General features: G+C 44.0%; 2 protein-coding genes across 8 annotated transcripts; one reads left to right on the plus strand and one right to left on the minus strand.

Moving 5' to 3' along the window:
* Positions 1-954: 954 nt before the first annotated feature.
* si:dkey-93l1.9 (uncharacterized protein LOC562339 homolog) lies at positions 955-24,234 on the minus strand. Of its 6 annotated transcripts, XM_056274273.1 has the most exons (19): positions 24,200-24,234; positions 23,182-23,459; positions 22,894-23,053; positions 21,843-21,938; positions 21,390-21,761; positions 21,173-21,274; positions 20,849-21,081; positions 20,584-20,762; positions 20,392-20,482; positions 19,568-19,915; positions 19,357-19,474; positions 19,009-19,100; positions 18,708-18,825; positions 17,825-17,929; positions 17,378-17,564; positions 15,829-15,948; positions 14,756-14,965; positions 10,809-10,863; positions 5,915-5,952 (listed from the first exon to the last, which is right to left on the minus strand). In XM_056274273.1, the coding sequence occupies exons 5-16, from the start codon at positions 21,523-21,525 to the stop codon at positions 15,888-15,890; spliced, it is 1,770 nt and encodes a 589-aa protein (XP_056130248.1). In that variant the 5' UTR covers positions 21,526-21,761; positions 21,843-21,938; positions 22,894-23,053; positions 23,182-23,459; positions 24,200-24,234; the 3' UTR covers positions 5,915-5,952; positions 10,809-10,863; positions 14,756-14,965; positions 15,829-15,887. The 6 variants fall into 6 exon arrangements, with proteins under 6 accessions (XP_056130252.1, XP_056130251.1, XP_056130248.1 ...); XM_056274276.1 differs by lacking the exon at positions 14,756-14,965 and having other exon boundaries at positions 5,913-5,952; XM_056274274.1 differs by lacking the exons at positions 5,915-5,952; positions 10,809-10,863 and having other exon boundaries at positions 14,694-14,920.
* Positions 9,758-15,844, plus strand: LOC130107600 (homeodomain-interacting protein kinase 1-like). Of its 2 annotated transcripts, XM_056274278.1 has the most exons (8): positions 9,758-10,043; positions 11,828-12,019; positions 12,169-12,350; positions 12,805-12,928; positions 13,037-13,150; positions 13,267-13,353; positions 13,490-13,662; positions 14,802-15,844. In XM_056274278.1, the coding sequence occupies exons 2-8, from the start codon at positions 11,834-11,836 to the stop codon at positions 15,544-15,546; spliced, it is 1,611 nt and encodes a 536-aa protein (XP_056130253.1). In that variant the 5' UTR covers positions 9,758-10,043; positions 11,828-11,833; the 3' UTR covers positions 15,547-15,844. The 2 variants fall into 2 exon arrangements, with proteins under 2 accessions (XP_056130253.1, XP_056130254.1); XM_056274279.1 differs by lacking the exon at positions 9,758-10,043 and having other exon boundaries at positions 11,502-12,019.
* Positions 24,235-24,342: the final 108 nt, after the last annotated feature.

The raw sequence follows: 24,342 nt of genomic DNA on the forward strand, positions 1-24,342 counted from the left end.
GGGGTAACACGAGGGCACCACTTTAAGAACATCTCTGGGGGAAACACTGAATATTGTTGAATTAAAACATTTACATCTGTCAGATATGGTATTATTGACTAACCTTTCACCACACAGGCCTGCATGCACCATATTTTCATCTGTTGTAAACCAGCCATGACCTATTGGCCATGCTTTCCCATCCTGTGAGCCGCACATGATGTGCAAAGCACTTGCACAAAATGTCAATAATTGTGTAGGAAATTGCACAGTTTTCAGATGGCAGCAGTCCAAACAGTTTTCAGATCTGTTTGAACTGCTGCCCTCGGGCAGACGTTACAGGACAATAAGAGCTCGGACAAACAGACTAAAAAAACAGCTTCTATCCCCAAGCCATAACCGCACTAAATGCTGCTAAGTCTTGACTCATGACTTTTTTGTGCAATATGTTGGTGTCCAATAGAATGTAGAAATGAATGTGTGTGTTTTATGTTTTTGATTCTTTTTATATTGATCCTTGCACTGATAAGAACTGCACTGTCAAATTTCATTGTACTTGTACAATGACAAAGTTCTATTCTATTCTATTCTAGATTGGCCTTATTACCTGTTCAAGTTCTGAGGACTCTATCTCAGGGTGCACAAGTGGTGAGTTTGTACCAGCGAACTTGACCCTCATTCTGCCAGTCCTGCAGAATAGTACACAACAGTTATAGGTAAACTGATATGTTAAAACTGTATTTAAACTACAGGATATGTGATTTAGCATGTGTAGGTATAGTGGATGTTCAATATTACAGGTATCTTGCACAGGGATGGTTTCTGAAGCCTTAATCAGAGTGACAACCTGCAGAAAGAAACTTTTTATCTCTAGTTGTTTTGGCATACAGTGCTCTGTAATAATAATAATAATAATAATAATAGTGATTTTATTTATATAACACTTTTCTAAAACAATGTGACAAAGTGCTTCACAAAAAAAGATAAAACCACACAAGGCAAAAATAAGAGTAAGATCAAATACGAGTAAAAATAAAAACAGTATAAATAAAAACAAATATCAAATATTTGTAAAAGCTTTCATAAAAAGAAAAGTTTTAATATGAGATTTAAAAGAAGCTAGCGACTTAGTTTGTCTTAGCTCAGCAGGAAGAGAGGTCCATAGAGTGGAGGTTCTAACAGCAAAAGCCCGGTCACCCTTTGTAACAAGCCGAGACCTGGGAATAACCAGCAGGGCTCCATCTGCAGACCTTAATGGTTGAGAGTGTGTATACCAGGTCAATAAATCAGAAATGTTTGAAGGAGCAACACCATTTAAAGCCTTAAAAGTGAGCAGTAAAATTCTAAAATCAATTGAAAATGTAACGGAGCCAGTGTAGGGAAGCAAGCACAGGAGTGATATGGTCATGCCTCTTTGTCCCGGTAATGAGCCGAGCAGCGGCATTTTGTACCAGCTGCAGACGGTGGAGGAGCCCTTGCTGATACCAGAATAAAGTGCATTACAATAGTCAAGCCAAGAATAGATAAAAGCATGTACAACTTTTTGCAGTTCGGCAATTGATAAAAATGACCTAATTTTAGAGATTAGCTTGAGCTGGAGAAAGCATGACAGAACAACATTGTCATGGATTTTGTTATCAAAACTGAGGTTAGCATCAAATATTAGCCCAAGATTCCTAGCAGCCTGCTTAAGACTACCTGACAGACCACCAAGATTAGTAGTAAAAGTGCTGATGGAATGACCTCAGACTTATCATCATTAAATTTAAGAAAATGTTTGGACATCCAGAATTTAATGTCGGTGAGGCAAGTTGTGAGATTTAATAGGGCGCTAGGATCAGTGGGTTTTAGTGGCATGTATAACTGAGTGTCATCAGCATAAAAATAGTAGAGCACATCGTAATTTTGAATGACCTGGCCAAGGGGCAGCATGTATATAGAAAAAAGAGCCCAAGAAATTTTGCTCTAAAGCCATGGCCATTTTTCAAGATACAGTGCCAGGCTGAGCAAGGCCCCACGGTCCCCTAGGTCACAAACTGTGCGAGTGTAGAGGTCACCAGTAAAACTTACCAGTAAGAGACAAAAGAAAACAGTTGTTGATATCTCTAAACTTAGGGGATGCATATTAAAATAGAGTGTGATGGGTGTCCGGGTGGCGTGGCGGTCTGTTCTGTTGCCTACCAACATGGGGATCACCCGTTGGAATCCTCGTGTTACCTCCGGCTTGGTCGGGGCGTCCCCAAAGACACAGTTGGCCGTGTCTGTGGATGGGAAGCTGGATGTGGGTATGTGTCCTGGTCGCTGCACTAGCAATTCCTCTGGTCGGTTGGGTCGCCTATTCGTGGGGGAGGGGGAACTGGCGGGAATAGCGTGATCCTCCCCCATGCTACGTTCCCCTGGTGAAACTCCTCACTTTCAGGTGAAAAGAAGCAGCTGGTGACTCCACATGTATCAGAGGAGACATGTGGTAGTCTGCAGCCCTCCCCAGATTGGCAGAGGGGGTGGAGCAGTGACCAGGACGGCTCGGAAGAGTGGGATAATTGGCCAAGTACAATTGGGGAGAAAAAGGGGGGGGGGGATCCAAAAAAAAAAAGAAAGTGTAATGAATCTGAGTTGGGGAGCTCTGATAGTGATAGATTTTTTTCAAAGCTGAGGTTTCTGGTTGGAATGCCACGAAAAGTCTTTGGTTGAGGTTTCTATTGCTGCAACTGTCATTCCTGGTTAAGGTTGTGCTCACGGTAAAGGACGAGACAGTCAAGTTTCTTTTCTGTTTTAGATGCCTCCAGTCACATTTTGATCAATAGGCAGCAAGGACTGTGGTTCGGGTATTGTCATTACATGGGGCATTGCTGGCCTAGGAAAGAACATAGGTGGGATGTCAACATTTCTGACTTACATCAGCAGCAGTAACAAATGTGTTTATATTGCTGTTTTGTGAAAGGCAATGAATGTCAGTTCTGTTAAGATGCTACTTTTTGGTCAGTGGGTGGTAGATAAATGAGTGAGAGGGTCTTCGTGCATATATGTTTGCACATGTGTGTGTTTGCATGAAAGTGAGGCAAATGTGACACTATTCAACTGTCCTCTCAGTCTACATTTCCAAATGTGTGCCTACCTGAGTGAATGCCCCTCAAAGCCAAGCGCTGTGATGAAGATGTTGATGAGGACTGTGAAGAAGACAAAGACTGTTGCTGCATTGTTCATCCTGTTCAACTTGGCGTGCTTCCTTGGATCGTTCAAATCATACTTCACTGCAGACATATTAAAACGTTAGTAGATACATAACACGAGCCAGCGAGATGAGAGGAAAGAGAACGTAGGACGGGATTGGGGAAAAGCAAAGGGAAAGACCACATAACATCCTTAATGTGTACTGAATGTGTGCGAAGGTGGAAAAGGACGGGGAGTGACAAAACAAAGAGCAGAGATGAATCAGACACAAAGTCGCAGTCACTTACCGATAAAGACAAGCAATAGTCCAACTATAACTTGCAACGTGATGGAGAGAGAGAGCAGGACTATTAGGGGAACATAAAACCGGTACTGAGGCCCCACATAAAGAACAGTCTTCAACTGGGAGGAGTTTGCCATCAGCAGCGCCACATCCAACATGCTCTGAGCTGCGCTCTTCTTAGAGGCGTAGTGGTTCAAGTTGAGGGGCCGGGACACTTTTCCAGAGGGTACTGTGAACGCCTGTGGATTTTGGAGAGCCGACATTTGTATTTGAGCGGAAAGGGGGCGACATTGCATTTTGCCTCGACTGCAAACTTTACCATCACAGCAAAATCGCAGAGGGAAAACCCCAACAGCTGATGGGAACTCAGTTGTAGAATTGGAGTACTCAAGGTTTTGGGGGCATTGGACATTGAGATTACATAACTGTGGCAGGTGTTGAATTATTTGGTGTTCAAATCCCCAAAATAAGTGTAACCCGGTGGTAAAGGAGTATTAGTGTAAAATGTAAAGAAATTCATTTAAATCCCTATAAACTCGGAAGCCACGATTCAAGTCGCTATTTCTGCTATATTGACATTTATGCTACTGTCTCTTTAAGAATGGGATTTGTATCGCTGACGCTGTCACGATGTCAGAAAGTTACCAATGTTTGTTGTGGCCACGTTTTTTGGACCATGCAGAGCAGAGAAAGTGAACAACTGCAGACCAGATGATGGCGAGGGTTTTGTGTCCGCCGTAAGATCTTTTAACCTTTGAGGTTTGTTAAAACCATTTACAAATGTGAATCAAACGATAAGAGTTTTGTATGTGTTTGTTTGTATAACTTTGAGTTGCATATGTATGTTTGTGCATAAGAACAAGAGTTAGCTAATTGATTTCGCTGTTGTAGACTTCAAGACAATAGGCTAATGCTAGTACAACAGTAGACTAACGGTAATACAACAGTGTAACAGATTGTTTTATTTTTGTATTTTCTCATTGTATTGTCATTTGTGAATACGAAGAGTGGTGTATGATACTGTTTATGTTCATCCATAGAAGCTGCCACTGCCATATTTATTGTATTTGGATTTATACAAGTATTTTTTTTGTATTTCAGGCTGCATTTAACTGAAGCGATTGTTCCCTCCAAAAACCCCCTCTCACACCCACAGAGCTAAAGTGGGATGTTGTGAACCCCTTACCTTTTATCTAGCCATATTTTTACTATCGGAATAAAGACCCTAAAATTATATTAGAATATCCCGTGTGTAATTCTCCCAGCTTCATAGGAAATGGCCTTTTTTGCATTTTCATAAGTCACACAGTGCTCTGTCAACTTGGTTAAGTCTAAGGACACACAACTGCTGAGGACACCAGTATTTACTGAGTCACTATACTTTCTATCACCGCACACAGAATGGTCTTCTGTATTATGAAACTATGTGCTTGAAACGAGGATCGGTGTAGAAGTGGTCTAGGAGTGGTCTAGGAGTGGTATAGGAGTGGTTCAGGACTGGTGTAGGAGTGGTCTAGGAGCAGTGTTCGAGTAGTTTAGGAATGATGTAGGAGTGGTTTAGGAGTGGCGTAGGCGTGGCAGAGAGCTCACCTGGGCTGTAGAAAGAGAGAGAGTAATCACAAGCCTCTACATGCTCAACTACAATCCCTCTCCTCAGCTCATGATACATTTCCCACACATCTCTATCACAATGACAGATAAACACACACACACCACAGAAATCACCAGTGGGAAACTACAGATACCAACAAAACATGTTAATTATTTAACTGACTCAGAGATGCATCTGCCATCCAACAAGAACAAATGCAAATGTTTAAGAGGTGTGAGTGTGATGTAGCTTATTGAAAACAGTGTATTTGAAAGCAGATATACGTCATTCTCTAGGTAAGCTAGACATAAGCCATCGGTCTCAGAAAATGGTCAGAGGGTCAAAGTATAACAAAGTACATTCAGTTCCAACTGAATTGATTTGAGAGTGAATGATAGTCTGTACAGTGGTTGCTTTTCTCGGGAAGTGAGTAATCCTGTTACACAAGTATTGGGATTTCACACTCGCATGTGACTCACAAGGCATTCAGTCAGTTCCAGTCACAATAACAAATATGGCAGAAAGCAATGGCTCTACTTTGAAACATGGCAATCCTGAAACGGGTGTAAAATGAACTGAACAGAGCAGAGTAGGCAACCAAACCAAATAGAGTCGCATTTGATGCCTGGAAAACCAAAAGCAATACTTGCCCTATGACCAGAATAGAAAAGAACAATAGGAAAATCATAGACACTTTCAATTTTCAACTGATATTTACTGGGATTCCTGGGTGGTGTTGTGAAAGTGTTGTCATTCATTTCAGTGTTTTGTGATTACCTCTATGTCGCCCATTCTGTTCAGAGCAATATCCTCCCTGTTTCTTCGGCCCTCGCCGTCTATCTTCATTATGAGTGGAAAATCCTTTTCAACTTGTTGCAGTACCGTTGACAAGATTCACTCCATCTAAGGGATCTTTCTGAAACGTAGACTGATAAAGGAAAAGCCTTCAACTCAGTGACTGTCATTCAAGATCAGCGAGCACAAGGCAAACAAATGTAAGGGGTGGGTGTGGCTTAATTTTCCTGTCCGTCTGTCTATTAATCTGTCTGTCTCTTTGTCTGTCTGTCCGTCTGTCTACCTATCAATCTGTCTGTCTGTCTATCTATATGTTAGGGTAACATAGATAGTGAATGCTGCAATGGCAGTGAGTTCCACATATGACTGAAGAATTTCTTTATTCAAACAGCATTCAGATAAAAACGAGAGAGAGAGGAAAAATGAGAGAGGATGTGTGGTATGAGGTACGTATGTGTATGAGGAAGTGGAAGAGAAGTATGTAGGAGTGGTGCAGGATATGTATGAGGGCAGTGTGACAGTGGTGAGCTGTATGGTTGGAATGACAGATGAGTTCAAGGTGGAGGTGGGATTACATCAAGGATCGGCTCTGTTTGTAATGGTGATGGACAGGTTGACGGATGAGACCAGGCAGGAGTCTCCATGGACGATGATGTTCGCGGATGACATTGTGATCTGTAGTGAGAATAGGGTGCAGGTTGAGGAGAGCCTGGAGAGGTGGAGGTATGCACTGGAGAGAAGAGGAATGAAAGTCATTTGGAGCAAGACAGAATACATATGGGTGAATGAGAGGGAGGACAGTGGAATGATGAGGATGCAAGGAGTAGAAGTGGATGAGTTTAAATTCTTGGTGTCAACTGTTCAAAGTAATGGGGTGTGCTGAAGAGAGGTGAAGAAGAGAGTGCAGACAGGGTGGAGTGGGTGGAGACGCATATCAGGAGTGATTTGCGACAGAGGGGTACCAGCAAGAGTTAAAGGGAAGGTTTACAAGATGGTAGTGAGACCAGCTATGTTGTATGGTTTGGAGACAGTGGCACTGACGAAGACAGGAGGAGGAGCTGGAGGTGGCAGAGTTGAAGATGATAGGATTTTCATTGGGAGTGACGAAGGACAGGATTAGGAATGGGATTAGGAACGAGCAGGACAGGATGTATACTCTTGATGCGGGCAGGATGCTCCTCTGCACGCCCGTGTCACATAGGAACTACCGTCCGGAGATGGTGTCTTGGATGAACAGCAGCCTGCCAGTTCGGCCGACGCACATGGCCACTACTGAGCGCGGGTCCCGGCGTTTCCCGCCAAGCCTGACTGCATGGAGATCGGCACCGCTTGGCCTTGGGTCCAAACTGGGCATGGTAAAAACACAGGCCGGGATGCCGCTACTGTTGAGGAGCTGCTGCTGTGGCAGCGACTGTTGTGTCTCCAGGCAGTGGTGAAAATGTTTGGGCAGGAAACAACGCGGCGGCGCAGTGCTGCTGACCAGCCAAGAAAAATTTACCAGCCCCCTCGGCCAGAGCACGACGGTCAGTGGTGGCGGTGTTGGCTAAAGCAGCCTGTACCTGAGAAGGCAGCTGTTGCAGAAACAGCTGGGGAAAGAGGAAGTTGGGCTTGTGCTCTCCCAGGAGATCCAGCATCTTGTCCATAAGTTCAGACGGCGTACAGTCACCGAGGCCTTGTAGAGAGAAGAGCGGCTGGCCCTCTCAGCATCAGAAAGTTCAAAACTTCTCAACAGCTGAGCCTTGAGTGACTTGTATTTCTCCTGCTGCAGAGGATTTGTGAGGAGGCTCACCACTCTGGTTGCTGTTGAACTCCCGAGGGCCGACACCACATCATAGGATTTTGTGGCGTCCACGGTGATTTCCCGCAATGCGAACCGCGCTTCTGTCTGGGCGAACCGAGCCGAGGCGGACGACTCCCAGAACTCCGGCAGCTTGAGAGAAACCGCATTAGTCATCATGTTCATAAAGAGTTGTCTCTGGAAACGTCCAGCAGACAAACATCGGGGTCACCAATATGGAAGTTGGGGAAAACAGAGATGAACAGCTTTTCTCTTTGACTACACCTACGCGTGTGTCATGTATTTCCCTATTTTCACTACCGCACCTCAACAACATGGTGCTGCGTAACCAGCGCGCCGTGTGTAGAGAGTCTGGCCAACTGGCTACACGGGCGCCATATTGCCTACCGCACTATTCAAAATCACGCTCACTTCATTATCTCTCAAGCTGCACTTTCAAAGAAATAAGGGGAAACAGCAGAGATGGGGTGCCGGTTGAGGTTAAGAGGCACGTGTATAAATTCATGTTCCTGTAAGTCTGGGGTTACAGGTCAAGTGCAGTAATAGAAACCAGGAGGACAATTGAAGCACTTCATGTAATAGGGTAAGCTTTGTTACGGCTCGCCCACCCCGCGCCGTGGCCCGCCCACCCCGCGCCGGCAGCCAATCGGCTCGTCAGGGCCGGGCTTAGCCGTCAGGGCTGGGCTTAAGTTTGGTGGTCTCCCAGCGCCCGTTGTGAGTTCGTGCCGTAATCTCCTCGCAGTAGCGGCTATTCTTCCCTTACAGTGCTTTTCTCTCCGAGCTCACCCCAGCCCTTGGTTTATGGTTTCCCTTGCAAAGTTTCCCCGTGGAAGTATCCTGCCGTGTTCCCGTTTGGATTACCCGCGAGTTTTTTCCCTTGGACTTCCCGTTTTCTTGTCGCTCATTGCCCTCCTGTGTTTGACTGTTGTACGAGCAAGGAATAAAGTACGCCAGTTTCAGCTAACCCCATCTCTGTCTGGTGTCGTGCGCTTGGGGTCTTCCACAAACCCCAACAGTACGAACTGACCATGACGACCCCAGCCGACACAGAGAGCGTACCGACCAGTCCGGTTCAAGTGGCTCTCATCAGACAGATCCAACGGACCAACTCCCACACCTAGCAGCTAGAGGCGGCCTCTGCTGCGGTGAGGGATCTTCAGACTCAGGTCCAGCCCCTCCAGGCCTGTGTGGATAACCTAACGAGCCAGCAGGCGGCGTTGGCGAGCCAACAAGCAGAGATCCTGCGGCAGCTGCAGACCATCATGGCGGCTCTCGACACCCAGCCGCCGGGCCAGCCTGCCCCTGGAGTCGTGGGTAACCCGCTCCCTGCCCCAGTTAATCCTGTGGGGCTCAACCCAGTTCCCCAGGAGCCCTGCCTCTCCAGCCCACGACCATTTGATGGCGACTTTAAGACCTGTGTCATGTTCATCATGCAGTGTGAGCTGGTCTTCCTGCACCAACCCAGCATGTTCACGTCTGATGCTGCCCGGGTCGCTTACGTGACCAACCTGCTCACAGGCCGAGCAGCTCAGTGGTCCACTGCTTCTTGGTCCATGAAGGCCAGTTTCTGCCTCACCTACGGGGACTTTGTGGCGGAACTACGGAAGGTTTTCCACCATCCAGTCGGTGGCCAGGACCCTGGTGCTCAGCTGAGCAGTATCCAGCAGGGCAGTGGCAGTGTCACAGACTACTCAGTGGAGTTCAGGCTGGCCGCAGCTGAGAGCAGCTGGAATGACCAGTCACTTCGGGTCACCTTCCGGAGAGGTCTCAGCGAGGCTGTCAAGGACCAGCTAGCCACCCGGGAGGAGCCCACCTCCCTCGATGACCTGATCAAGCTCGCCATCCGCATCAACGGACGCCTCCGGGAGAGGAGGCGCGAGCGAGCCCTGCGTGGATCCCCGTCCATTCCCCAGTCGTCCAGCACTCCTGACAGGACCCCTACTCCTGCTCGCCCCACTTTCCCTGTGGCCGTTTCTCCCTCCGCGCCCCAGACCACGACGGGAGAGGAACCTATGCAGCTGGGGCGCACACGCCTTAGTCCGGCCGAACGGGAGGCCCGGTTCAAAGCGGGTCAATGCCTCTACTGTGGCCAGAAGGGACATCTGATCAGCGGTTGCCCCACTCGGCCAAAAGACTAGGCTCACTGGGGCCCCGGGAGATCATGGTGAGCCGCCTTTCCTGTTCCCGCCGTCCTGCCCCACAGAACCATCTGGTTAACGTTACCCTGGCCTTGGCTGACCAGCGGCTCACGGTGGGTGCACTCCTCGACTCGGGGGCTGATGAGTGTTTCCTGGACTCAGAGTTTGCTGCCCAGGCTAACATCCCGTTAGAGATGCTGGAGAAGCCCATGGAGGCCTTCGCGCTGGACGAGCGCTGCCTGGCCAGCGTCACCCAACGCACCCACCCTGTCTCTCTCACCATAGCAGGTAACCATGTGGAGAGACTTTGGTTCTACATCATCCAGTCCCCGTTAGTCCCTGTGATCCTAGGGCGCCCCTGGTTCGTGCAGCATGAGTGTGTGTGTGTGTGTGTGGGGGGGGGGGGTACAAGACGAGAGGTATTAGCATGATGTCTGAACAAATGCTATCTGGACATCTTAAGAATGTGTGTATGTGAATAAGGGAAACCACCAGCGGTGCCAGAAAAGCCCTTCTGGCAATATTACAGAATGTATGTGTGAAATGTGTCTATCTATCTATCTATCTATCTATCTATCTATCTATCTATCTATCTATCTATCTATCTATCTATCTATCTATCTATCTATCTATCTATCTATCTGTCTATCTATCTATCTTATCTATCTATCTATCTATCTATCTAATAGGTATTAAAGCAAAATACAAGATATTTCTGGCATTTACTTGTGTTGTCGCCTCCTGACTAGATCCTATTAACTCTCAGATGTACGTACATCGCTTTGGATAAAAGCGTCTGCCAGATGAAATTGTAACAGTGTAACATTTCGCACCAAACAGTATACCCAATCAAGAGTATTGTGCTTACGATAATACAAACACATTTTCAGACTCAAGGGAAACAAGACATTTTTTTCCTGAATCTGACACAAAAAATATTGTGTGTTGTCTGTTCATCCTGAGCTAAGGTGAATCAAAAATGGTCAAATATTCATTGTGTGTGTGTGTGTGCGCGCGTGTGTGTGCGTGCGTGTGCGTGTGTGTGTGTCCTACCAACAGGTCCATGTTATGATGTCATATACAGCAGCTCACTGATCTCCTCAGACCTCTGTGTAGAGAAGTACAGATGGATGGAAGGAGAGAGGGAGGGAGAGAGAGAGAAGGAGAGAGGGCGGGAGGGAGAAGGAGAGGGAGGGAGAGAGAGAGAGAGGGAGGGAGGGTGGTAGATGTCATGTTGGAATCTGAATTGCAACACGACTAATACGTTTCATTTCTTCATGTGTTTTCTTCTAATATTTGTGTTCAAATCGAAATTTGGCCCATTTTCATACTTTTTCATCGTATCTATTTGGATAAACCGTATTCATATGCACCTAGTAATACCTAGTAATATCTAGTAATACCTAGTAATATCTAGTAATACCTAGTAATATCTAGTAATACCTAGTAATATCTTGTTGAGATGAGTCATAGGTGCTGCTGGTTCTTCATAGAGATCGACTGCATGTAGGTGCATCGGCAGTATTGTTCATGTAATGTGACGATAACATGCTCAGCTAAAATTCAGTGAGCAAAAAATTCACTAAAACTAACGCAGGCTGGACGTCTGGGTAGCGTAGCGGTCTACTCCGTTGCCTACCAACACGGGGATCGCCGGTTCGAATCCCCGTGTTACCTCCGGCTTGGTCGGGCGTCCCTACAGACATAACGGGCCGTGTCTGCAGGTGGGAAGCCGGATGTGGGTATGTGTCCTGGTCGCTGCACTAGCGCCTCCTCTGGTCGGTCGGGGCACCTGCCAGGTTAAAAGAACCGGCTGGCGACTCCACATGTATTGGAGGGGGCATGTGGTAGTCTGCAGCCCTCCCCGGATCGGCAGAGGGGGTGGAGCAGTGACGGGGACGGCTCGGAAGTGTGGGGTAATCGGCCTAATACAACCAGGGAGCAAAGAAGGAAAAATGTCAAACAAACAAAAAAACCTGTCTCATCAAAATGTATGAGGTGAACAGCTGGTATAAGTATTTATATTGGGTAAAAGTACTTTGTATGAACCTCTCTAACTTGTGTATCCACAGCTGGCCATGCTGAAAGTAGTCAGCAGTCTTGATCCAGACGCTCATAACATCGTCCGCTTCCATGAAGGCTTTTTCTATCGCGGACTCACGTGTCTGGTGTTTGAACAGCTACACATGAGTCTCCTCGACTACATGAGACAGACACACTGTAAACCTCTGTCTCTGAATGAGATTCGTCCCATCACAGTACAGGTACAGTGACACGTTAGACTCTCGGGTTGTTCGTCTTGCACACCTTGAATCTACTGGGAAAATGAATGACAGACTATGACACGGTGGCCAACATGCCAAGTGTGGCGAGTGTGGCGAGTCCTGTCTTATTTCTGCCTCTCCGTCTCCAGCTGGCCACCGCCTTCACAGCTCTGAAGAGCATCGGGCTGATTCACACAGACCTGAAACTAGACAACATCATGCTGGTGGACCAAGTCAGTCAGCCGTTCAGGGTGAAGCTGATTGATTTTGGTCTGGCTGTTCCCTCCTCTGAGGTTCAGCGTGGCAGCATCCTTCAGCCTCTTGGTTACAGGTGAGCAGTACTGAGACCTGAAGGGTCCAGCAGTGTGTCTGCACTTCTGCAGGACACCAGAAGCTACAGTTGTGCTATTCTTCCATACTGATGAGGAGAAATGTTAGATCTGATCATTCTCAGCTGGTGAGCACATTCAGTACTGATTTCTGTTCATTTATTTATTTAACCTTATGTGACCAGGAAGGTCTCTCGAGATTGAAAATCTATTTTTTGAGGGAGACCTGGCCAAGACAGCACACCACAATCACAAAATCATGTTAAGACATAAAGCGGATACACAAATGGAGAAAACAGAGCTATATCAAGCTTAGGAAAAGCAGTTTCACTCTTCCCCACACCGTCTTTTATTACAGGTGGGAGTGATGGGGGAATTCATCTACAAATGTGTGATTTTGTTTTGTGGGTCCTTGGTAATCTTTGCTGTCTTTGGTCCTTGTCTCCCCACCTTTAGGGCACCAGAAGTTGTCTTGGGCCTCCCTATCTCAGAGGCAATAGACATGTGGTCCCTTGGCTGTGTAATGGCAGCGATGTTCTTGGGAAGAAACCTCTACCCTTCTTGGGAAGAATTTGACATGGTAAGTCACCTGATGTCCCTCACCAGCTGCTTCATCACACACACAGAATCTCACAACCCATTGTTGAAGCTGAAGGTGGGTTAACGTGATGTTGTGTTGTCTCTCCAGATGAGAGCCATTGTGGCGACACAAGGCATGCCAGCAGATCACTTGTTGGATGCTGGTTTGAGGACGAGGTGTTTATTCACCAGGGACTCAAACCATCAAACCTGGAGGCTCAAGGTAGTGCATCATAACAACTTCCTGCTTCAGCCGCTCAGAAAACACATTAGATAAGTAACAAGTGAAACTGTTTGAAAGGTTTCAAAGACTTGTCGCATGTTTGTTATTTCTTTTAGCTGCCATGGGAGTACTTCCGGGACACAGGGAAATCGCCCCGGTGCCCCAGCAGGTTTAGCTTGGGCTCCCTTGATGTCCTGTTGAAGGTAAGTGGTAACGCTGGTACCGGTTTATTCTACAAGTGATGACTCAGTTGAGAACCGTCACTTTGCTCCTTTAACATGAGCCAGGAATTTTCTTTTGACTTGACTGACTTGTGGTTTGTGTGGTCTCTAAATCCAGTGCAAACTTGAGGGGGCAGATGAGCACGAGGAGGAAGACATCCAGGCATTTGTTGATCTGCTCAAAAGAATGCTCACCCTGGATGCTGCCCAGAGAATCACCCCCAGCCAAGCTCTGAGACATCGCTTCCTCAGCATGACCCACCTCGCTATGGGCTACCACCACAGCTCCTAGTGAGTAGCTGTGTGTGTGTGTGTGTGTGTGTGTGTGTGTGTGTGTGTGTGTGTGTGTGTGTGTGTGTGTGTGTGTGTGTGTGTGTGTGTGTGTGTGTGAATACACGTCCATTCTAAATGCTAATTCTATTTCTTTGATAACATGGGTATTATTTCTCTAGTTTTCCATCGTGCATATCAGTTGTGATATTTTTCTCACCAGCTTCATTGTCACATTGTCAAGGTTTTGGACACGGGGCCACCGCTCGCCTCAGCTTTACAACAGCGTCTTATGGGGCAAGTGAATATGAGCGCCAGACATGTTTTAACAAGTCCAATTGAACCCAGTTATCTCACCACATATTCAGAAGTTAAAACTACCCCAAGATCCCAGAAAGTTGCGTCAGTTATTCTGGACACAAAGTTAGTAGGAGAAACGTGTCACCACTCATCTGATGCCGGGACCAGACTACACGAATTCAGCCCGATTTTGACACGACTCTGTCATTGCCAGCAAGTTTCCAGCATCAGGCCTGATTATGAACATGGGGAACGACGAACGGGGGCCTTGACTCCGTGTAGTGTGACATGATGGAAGAACAGCGACGTAGCGTCTGGACGCTCCACGACACCCCGACATAAAGTCCAGCATGTCAGAATTTATCTTATGTTCCTGCCTCGTCCCACATCTCCTACGACGTGTTCCTTGAGTGTCGCCAGTCTCCGGGCTTTCAGGAATGACCAGCCTATTTAAATACCCTAGGTAGCAGTAACCATCAACTAACTACACTGCCGGTGCAAATTAAAAGTCATAGATAATGGGAAGTCATGAACACAGTGTAACTCAGCACTAGGTCTTCTTTTGTTTTTTAGCTTAAAGGACGGGTTCAAGCTTGTGTTCAGTTGGATCATAAGTGGCTGTTTTAAAGCTGCGTCTCGCTGTGGTCCCGTGTCCAAAATCACAAAAATGAAGCCGGTGATTAAAATATCATAACTGATATGCACAATGGCAAAAACTATAAAAGTAAGCGCAGAAAGGATTGATCCTTTAAGGTGTTTAATTCATAAAGACATATTGATGTGGATTCATTGATTCATTCACGGATTTATTCACCAGTTGATTCGTTCATTGATTGATACATTATTTGTTTTGTATCCAGCGTGATGGATTCCTTTGACATCATGTCCATCTGCCCACTCTCGGAGTCGTCTTGGGGGTCTGAGATCAATGAAACCTGCAGCCAGCAAGACCAGAACCCCATGACCTCCCTCACAGATGCTAATGGAGGAGGAGATGATAAAGAGGAGGGTGACATCAAAGGAACTGATGATAAATTGGAGGGTGACATCGAAGGAGGAGATGATAAAGAGGAGGGTGACATCGAAGGAGGAGATGATAAAGAGGAGGGTGACATCAAAGGAGATGATAAAGAGGCAGGTGATATCGAAGGAGGAGATGATAAAGAGGCGGGTAACATTGAAGGAGGAGATGATAAAGAGGAGGGTGACATCGAAGGAGGAGATGTTAAAGAGGAAGAGAACATCAAAAGAGAAGATGGTGTAGAGGAAGGGAACATCGAAAGAGAAAATGACGAAGATAAGGGAGACACTGGGGACAGTGACAAAGAGGGGCTCATCCAAAGAGAAGGAGTTGAAAAGAAGGGAGACAGAAGAGAAAATGGTGGAGGAGAGCAGAAGAGAAGTGAAGGAGCAGGATGTAGAGACAAAATTGATGGAGAAAAAGGTGAAGGGTTGAAAAGAGAAAGTAAAAGAAAAGGAGGAAAAGGAGGGAGAAGAAGATGGAGAAAGAGTTGGAGAAGTAGGAAGAGGAAAGGAAAAGATGAGGAAGAGGGGAAGGAGGAGAAAGCAGAGGAGGCGGGGAGCAAAACAAAGAGGACAAGATGAAACAGAGCACATTATCCCCACCAACAAAAACTCATATTCTTACTCCTCCTTCCCCCTCCTCACTTTCATCCCCTCTCCTTCGCCCCTCGGCCTGTCCTCCATGCTGCACACTCCTCTGACCCAACAGACGTGTAACATAAATGTCTAAATGTTAAATGTAAATATTGAGCCTACATATCAATGTTAAATAGTCATGTGGACGTTGAAGCTAGACGTGCTCGGTGTCAGCACTCTCATCAGAGCTCCTGAGTCTTCTTCCTGTGAGGACGTCCTCTGACATACCTGCTCTGAGACAGCTGGACGCAGGACGCTGTATGTCAGAATGTCCAGTCAGTCCTGGCTCATCCTGGCCACCCCCTGTCCAAGGACTTCAAGTTGCTTCCGTCTGGCCACAGATACAACCTGCCAACACGCAGGACCAATAGACTCAACAACTCATCTGTCCCGGCCGCCATTAGCCTTTTATTTACTGTTATTTGTCTGATGGACACTTGTTTATAAACTGTACACAAGATAAATATGATGAATTCATTGAGTAGTGCAGAAAGGGTAGGCTTCAATAAGTTTACACTTCCTCCTACTCCTTTGTGAACATGTTATATTTAATTTGTGTTGTTTATGATCATTTATTTATTGATTTTGTTGCATAGGTTAATTCATTTCACTTGAATATAATTTTGTTTGTATCCTTTTTGTGTTTTTTGTGTTGTTGTTTTACATGTTCAAAATAAAGCAAATGAAATGAAATGGTTCTGCGTTACTGCTGGCTGTGCAGCAGACTGTCCCTCAGGGATGAGGAAGACCTGCTGGACCTGGACCTAATGGTTTGGTTCTGACACTATCGCTGCCCGACCTGACTCACACATACATGTGAGTTGCGCACGTGCACGGTTGACTCAGGAGGGGCAATGTACCCCCTGAAAACACTAAACAACCCAGTGGGAGCCACCAAATATGAAGAGCCCTGTTCTAAAACACGACCCATCACAACCTGGAGAATAATCATGAAGTTCACATCATCATTTAAACAGGTGTAAGACTTTCCTGAAGCTACACCCAGGATTTAAACATGGCAGCATGTGTCATGTCATGGCTTATTTTCTGAGCCAACTGATGGGTACTGTTCATTATTACACCCAGTATACACCCAGTATACACCGTTCAGCCCATATTATTGGCTCGAGAGTGCCACCAACATTTTGAAGAGTGCGACTGAAAAAAATGATAGGTTGCACTGGTGCACCCGATGCTGCTTAGGGGAACACTGAAATCTCTTTCGCAAGCGCAGCATCTCTGTGTTCTCTTGATGGTATCGTGGTCTAAACCAATAAGAGACAGCTTGGGCGGGTCCTTGCCTCTGATTGGCTGTGGTCCTTTTCACTGCTCTAAGTAGTGTCAGTTCAAAAAATGCGAGCGACCTGAGCAGGCTGAGCGCCAGAGACCTTGAACGGGAGAATAATAGCCTATAGGTCGACGCGACAAAACGAGTGAAAATGAAGAGCGGTAGAGCCATTGGAAGTTTTTTCATTAAAAGCACCAACACTTTTATTTGGAAATGTTTAAATGTTCAATTTAAGCTCAGTGTAGCACTTTAAACACTTTATTTTTCTTTATATATTCTTCATATATATATATATATATATATATATATATATATTGTGTTTAAAATAAAGACAAGCTTTTTCTACACTATTGTTTTAAAAAATCATTCACATTATATGACAGAAGAGCGATAAAAAGGAGACCTTTTGGTGTTAAAGGTGACGCAATGAAAAATGTGGGTGCACCTAAATTTTGTGCTGGTGCACCTAAAAACAAAAGTTAGGCTCACCAGTGCAACCAATGCAAAAAGTTAGTGTAGAGCCCTGCTCCCACCACAGAGCGTCTGCTCTCCACCTTCACCTCATCGATCTGCTCCTCATCTGGCACCTGCTCATTGTAGAGCTTGATTGTTTCAAAGAGTTTTTTCTTCTCTTCCCCCAATTTTCTTTTTCGCAAGTGGCGGATTTTGTTGCCGTCTGTATAATCACAAACCACAGAAAAAATATGAGTAATTGTGTGTATGCAGATATCAGAAGGTTGAATGCAATCCTGTAAAAGATTACTGAACATAAATAAATCAAAATTTACAACAAAAATAATTACTTAAATAGGTCTATATCTGTACAATTTAGAGGACATTTCATAACTAAGGACCAGAAGACACAGCATAACTATCCAAATAATCTGTGAGTATAAATAATAAATGACAAAAATATTAGATTTTTTATCAACATACCAGTCTGAGTATAAAGGCTGGCCTTTTTCTGATGAACACCAAGAAACATGTGTTCAATTGATTGCTGAAGGTTATGTTGGTCATCACATCGGGTACCTACACAATCTTAAAAAACAACAATAAAAATAACATAAGTAAACAATTCTGATGTCGTTCATTTCAAGTTAAAGTGTATCTAAAGCCCGAAATCACCATAACTTTGAAGCAAACAAAATGACAATGATGACATCCCCTGACTTAGCTGGCAGTAAAGAGCTCCCCAAAAACTGACAGGTGAAACAGGAAGGAAATGAAAGAAAAAGAGGACCCATTCATGGCTTGGTGTACAATGAGTGCCTAGTGAGCAAATTACAGAGAAATAATGCTATACTAAACACTAGCAGACAAAGACATCAAAAGCAGTGAGACTCCTCAAATAAGGCAGGAGACATGGCCACAGTAGCACATGAGGAATGACCTGCTACAAAGCTACCACAACAGCCAAAACAATGAGAATCATGAGCGGATGGGAAGAATGAGAAGGATGCAGGGGATACAATGGAATGTGAGGGTGGACAAGGAAGGGAGTCACACCTAGGAGCAAGACAGTAGGGCTGAAAACGTCATCTAATTTTATTTTCAATTTCATTTTGGCTTCCAATTATTATGAAATAATTGGAAATGGAAATAAAATCATTAAGATTATTGTGACGCATTTTGCAATGATGCTTTTGTTTTGTAGTGTTATAAGTGTACCACACCCCTTTCTTCTACAGCGATGCACTTTACATATTACTTTTTTCCCAAACTGAATGACTAATCATGTCAGATAATCAGGACGTCAATATTATCCCATTCTACTAATTAGCAAACTAATTAGTAGAATGTCCATAAAATACTGTACCGTCAGTGGCCCATTGTCTGACATCATGTACCCACTGCTCCACCATGTTCTCAGGACACCCAAGTTCGCTGCTCAAGTCCTCCAGTCTCTGAGACTCAGTCTGAGCTTTTTGGAAAGTCTACAGTAAAATAAATAACAAATAAATACAAATATATTTGCCTTGGTCATCTTATTGCCATATTAAAAAGTGAGAAAATCATGAAACGCTTACATATCAGAGACAAAGTGGCCAAACAGGGCATTAGTTTTATGTAGACTTGGTCAGAAAACATAATCTTGTCACATGGTATCTGGTCAATACCTTGATGTATCTGCTGGATAATGCAAGATGAAGACCATCCTGCTTCTGTCGATTCCACCCAATCGCGTGGACTGTTAGCATGTCATTCCTCGCTTTTTATCAACATAAATTCCACGAAAGATGAAAGTCCCATGAATGATCACGTTATTGAAATTCATCAATGCATTGACAATTGAGCTTTAATTAAAGATAAATGCAGGAAGTTTTATTAATGTATTATAATATTATCAAATACCAAATTAAGTAAATTACAAGCTTTCTCTTATGTCATACTATACAAAGTATTAGAATGAAAGAAGAAATAATAAAAGACAGGCAGATAATATAATATAGATAAGGAACACTTACCAGATTTTGTCATGTACTTGGTGGTGAGGGCACAACGAGAAAGGTAGCTGTTGACCATTTCTACCTCTTCTCCAGCAGTTGTGCCAGCACCCTCCTGATTTCTGCCACTCCATATGATCTAACAAATCACAGGGAAAATTATCATCATATGTATTGTATAAGTAGTTAAACAATTACAATTTCAAATGGCATGATGAAGAATATGTAGTACCTCACACTTTGTTGAATGGGCCTTGGCGTGCATAACGGAAAGGAATGGCCTCATCTGTAGCAAAGGTCTGAGATCCATCATGGACACTGTCAGCTTCTCCAGGTAGGGCCAGTACTTGCAGGCAATGTCTGTGCAGAAGAAATGCCCGTTTGTGGCTGCCTGAAGCTTCTTCTGCAGGAAGAGGGGATAGGCAAAAAATTCCCCCCTGTACATGTTCAGAGCCTTGAGCAGCACTTCATGCCTGCAAACAACCACCTCAAGGCCTTCTTCGTCCAGTTTGCTTGCTCTTCTGGCAGTTTCACGAGCAGCAGACCACTGACTGGCTCCACAGATTCCTCTGCCAGCAGTCTACATGTCAAAACATTCTGGTTAAGATCAAAAGCTGTGATTTTCTATAACTAGCTCTTTTGTCCATCAGGAACATTGAGTCAGATTACATCACATCATTGTGCATCTTTGTAATTGGAGATTTCAAACTAATACTGAAGGAAAACGCACCCTCCATTTTCCCTACACCAGTTACACAAAAAAGCTGAAAGGCAGTGTGACAAACTGTGAACACACTCAATATCTATTACAGAAATCTGTAATAACATAATGGAATACAGAGCTACTACCTTTTTAAGTGCCACCATACATACGCATATCCAATTTCAAACCTCAGCACAAAATGGTTCAAATCACTAGCTCAAATCAATAGTTGTAATATAAGCTGACACAAACCGGAATTGAGGGATACAAAACTACAAAAAATGGAAAAATCATACATTTCAAAATTTTGGCCACATCATGTATTAATACGAAAGTGCAAAAAAAATACTAACACTTTTAAATCTGCTCCTGATGTCCTCAACAAAATGGTGTACTTCAGTGTCCTTACAAATAAAGGTGCCGTCAAAATATGATTCCTCTGACCTTAATGGGATGAGAAAAAAGAACGTGAAGAAAAAAGAAAATGTTGATGAGTCTCAGACATTATTTGTTTAGTTAATTTTACAAAGTATAAATTAACTCACCCTTTTGACTGCCGAAATCTGTACTGCTTTCTGTTGCCATCTGCACAGAGGGCCAGCATATTTGGTGTACATGCCGGGCAAGTGAACGATTCGACTTCGGCCATGTTGTCACACTGGTGCTGGCAGAATGTATATTCCATGAAGCTTCGCATTAATACGTCTCCATGTATTTTCCCAGCCTGTCAATTAGCAAAAAGTAAATGAAACACCTCACTAATATTCTCTAAACTCTACTTAAGGCAACTGTCATCCACACTGAACTCACCCTTCCAAAGCGAGAAGTCACCCTCTCCAACATCCTCACAAAACCTTGCCTGGACAAACTGGGCGCAACAGCTTTCATCTCCTCAAATGTGGTGAAAACATCAATTGAAAACAGCGTGTCAGCATGTACTGTTGCTGGCCAATAGCCGCTCTTTATAAGGTCGCCTTTATTGGGTGTCCACTGTGCCAGACACAAACTGCACGACAGATTTGGAAGGTGCAAATCATACCGACCTAAAAAAAAAAAGAAGTACATTAGGTATGTGGTTATTTTGAGACACACAAATGGGCAAAAAACATATGTATATAAATACTTAGTTCATACCATTTATGCAAACCAAAATTACTGCTCTGCCAGCTGACTCGATGATGTTTTTTGGGTCACATGTGCACAGCTGGGAAGGTCTCACACTCGGCAATAGATGTACTGAATAGAGAAGTTCAATAATCAGGGAGAAGCCTTAAAATTGTGTCTAATTAAGATTATAATTCAAGGGCTAACAGAACTTTAACCACTTTAACAAAAAAGATAAAAGGAATACCTTGATTGACCAGTGAATATGTGCCTTCCTGCTTTATACAGCACACCATTGGCTCAATGGCTTTGTAAATGCCATCAATGCAGGAATCCCTGTTATGGAGAACCAGTTTTGCATGAATGTGTACATCACACTCCATACACAGTCACTCCTGTGGCATGCAGTCTCTGCAGCGGATTATGGCAGGGGATGCACAGTGGCAGCACTTCCATTCTGGCACCTCATTGCAGGACAGCAAACACTCAAGGTGATGAAACCTTGCCTTCCGCCACTCATCTTGGGCTGCAGATTGTCGGAAGCTCCATGATGTGGATGTTGAAGTGCTCTGAGCATTTGCTGACTTCAGAATGTCCTTCAGACTCTGCATCTCATTGTCTGAAAGACAGATCAAATAAAATGAACATCTCTTTCACGCTTTGTGCTAACTTGCTTAATTACAGTAAGGTGTCATCTTACCAAATAACTGTTGAGAGCAGTTGTCTTGGGTCACTGTGGGAACCTCCTCAGCTGACTCCAAAGGGGTAGAGGCCTCCTTAGTGGCAAACACAGAAACTAAAAACATAAGAGAAAATGGAAAAATAAACAATGAATCTGTTACTGGCATACAATTAAATGTTCATATTAGTAACTTAAGGCTGTAATAAGGCTGCACAGTTACTTGAAATATTATTGAAATTGTTATATGGCCAATTGCAATATCTACATCACAGAAGTTTCCATTTTTGATAAAGAACAGTTCTTGTTCTCCAGATGTAAGAAAACATGTTTGTTTGGTACAGACACCAACAAATGTCACATCATCATGATTTTTCATTGAAAATGAAACTGATGCAGAAATGATCATTTAAGCTAATAGTGAATTACATCGGAATCGCTGTAAAAATAATTGCCACAATATTATAAGATATTTGCATTTTTTTTTCTATAATACAGCCCTAGACTGAAATTTTAATGATAAAACTTTCTTCATTTTGCATTACGGCAGATATTGGAAACTGCTGTCTGTAGTGACATTCCTGCATTAGGGTACAGCTGACAGGTCAACCTCATTTCACAATTTCTGCTGGAACTGTTCATTTAAAATGAAGGCATGGCTAATTACTAGATCTGACTGGTAAGTAGGCCCAGGACTCTATATGTTTTTTCCTGTGGTTTTTCTTTGTGCTTGAAGATAAAAAGACATAATCGGAAAATCTTTAAAAGCAGTATTTAATTTATTGCCACGGTTCCATCTCCTTAATAAAAGAATGGGACAACACATCGGGAAACTAAATCTCTGATTCAAACTCAATGACTGATTCACTTTGACGTTATAGCTTTGGATTTGCTTAGCATTAGACCTTTCTAATGGCTGTTTGGTGGTCTATGCTTCAAATGTGAAAACCACAACAAAATTCAAGTACACAGGGCTGTATGCAAAACTGAATGTAAATACAATGGACACAGTTAATTGTTATTACCTATTTGAGGTGGGTAACAACAAGTACTCTTGCAAGACATGAACTACCTGTGGCTGAAGGTTTCCTTGTTCCTCGTTTCCTTGTCTCTCCACTTCGGCTTCTTTTGAACAGTGGAAATCCATCTGCATCTCTCTCCACCCATCGGACATTAGACCTGTTGCCTTTAGCAGGTGTAGTGGATGCTGCTTTGTCCTATGCTTACTTTGCCTTGCATGAAAGAAAGAGAGCATTGTATGCTAACACTGAAATACATACAACTCTTGAGAAGTTTAATACAAATTTCACTCCCTAATCACCACACTCATCACAAATACTGAAAAAGTAAAGATACTCACTTTTTCTTGAGCCAGAAGCAAGTCTGCAAGGAAAATAACATCCTCTGCTCTCCCTCTGTCCTGTTTAGCCGCCATTTCCCACAGACAGAGGCAGGCAGGCAACAGGCAGGCAGACAGACAGAAAGACAAACAGACAGATAGAGGTGTGTGTGTGAGTGAGTGAGTGTGAGAGAGTGAGAGAAGTGAGAGACAGAAGTGGTGAGAGTGGCTCTTAAAAGAGCCGCTGGTTTATAATAAAAGAGGACGCAGGATGTAAGGAGATGGGAATGGGATAGAAGCTGTTGGGCAGAAGAAAACAGAAACATGGTTAACTCTCTTTCAGCAAGCCTTACTGGATTCCCCATGTGATAAATGCATAAGTGTTACAAAACAAATAACTAGGATTCTGTTATTTCATAATGCAATAAACTTATTTAGTCAATTTCAACATGTAAACTGCATAGATGTTATCTCTGGGCAATATAGATCAACTAAACTGCACTGAATTCATTTAAAATAATTCAAAATAATGCAGGCCTGTGACAGTGTTATTAATCATTGATATGCAGTCACTGCAGCCTCCTGTGATTAATTAATTAGCCAATTATCAAACAGTCCTCCTCTACTGACCCCCTTACTCTGTAACGTAGCGTTTGTCAATAACGTTGGACTTTCTAGTGTCTGCCATGACAAAATGGCAACACTCACAGGCAGCCTGAAATATAAAACACGTCTATCTTCATCTTAGCTGACAGGGAGGGAGTATTACAGACATATTACAGACGGGCGGGGCCATAAGATATATTACTGCTCAACTAAAGTCTTTCCCTTAGCTGTAAGGCTAAATGCTAACAGAGCTAAGTGATGCTAACTCCCTAACGTAACTTTAAAGTACACTTCCAGGTAAATTCAAGCGGCTCTCCTCAACTCTCTACCGCTAAATGACATGTAATTAATATGACAACACACACGCGCAACCTAAAATCATTTAAACAAACGTTAATACGTTTACAAAATAATAATCAGCCACGTATCTTACCAGATTTGGGTTTGGAAGAGGGGGCGCTTCTTTTAGACTGTACGCTTCTTTGTCGTCTTTGGGAGTTGTTGACAATGAGTAAGGTGGGTAATTTAGCGCCCCTGCTGGTACTCCACCGAAATACAGGCGTGTACATTTCACGC

This window comes from Lampris incognitus, chromosome 2 (genome assembly GCF_029633865.1).
Source record: "Lampris incognitus isolate fLamInc1 chromosome 2, fLamInc1.hap2, whole genome shotgun sequence".
NCBI classification, from domain to species: domain Eukaryota; kingdom Metazoa; phylum Chordata; class Actinopteri; order Lampriformes; family Lampridae; genus Lampris; species Lampris incognitus.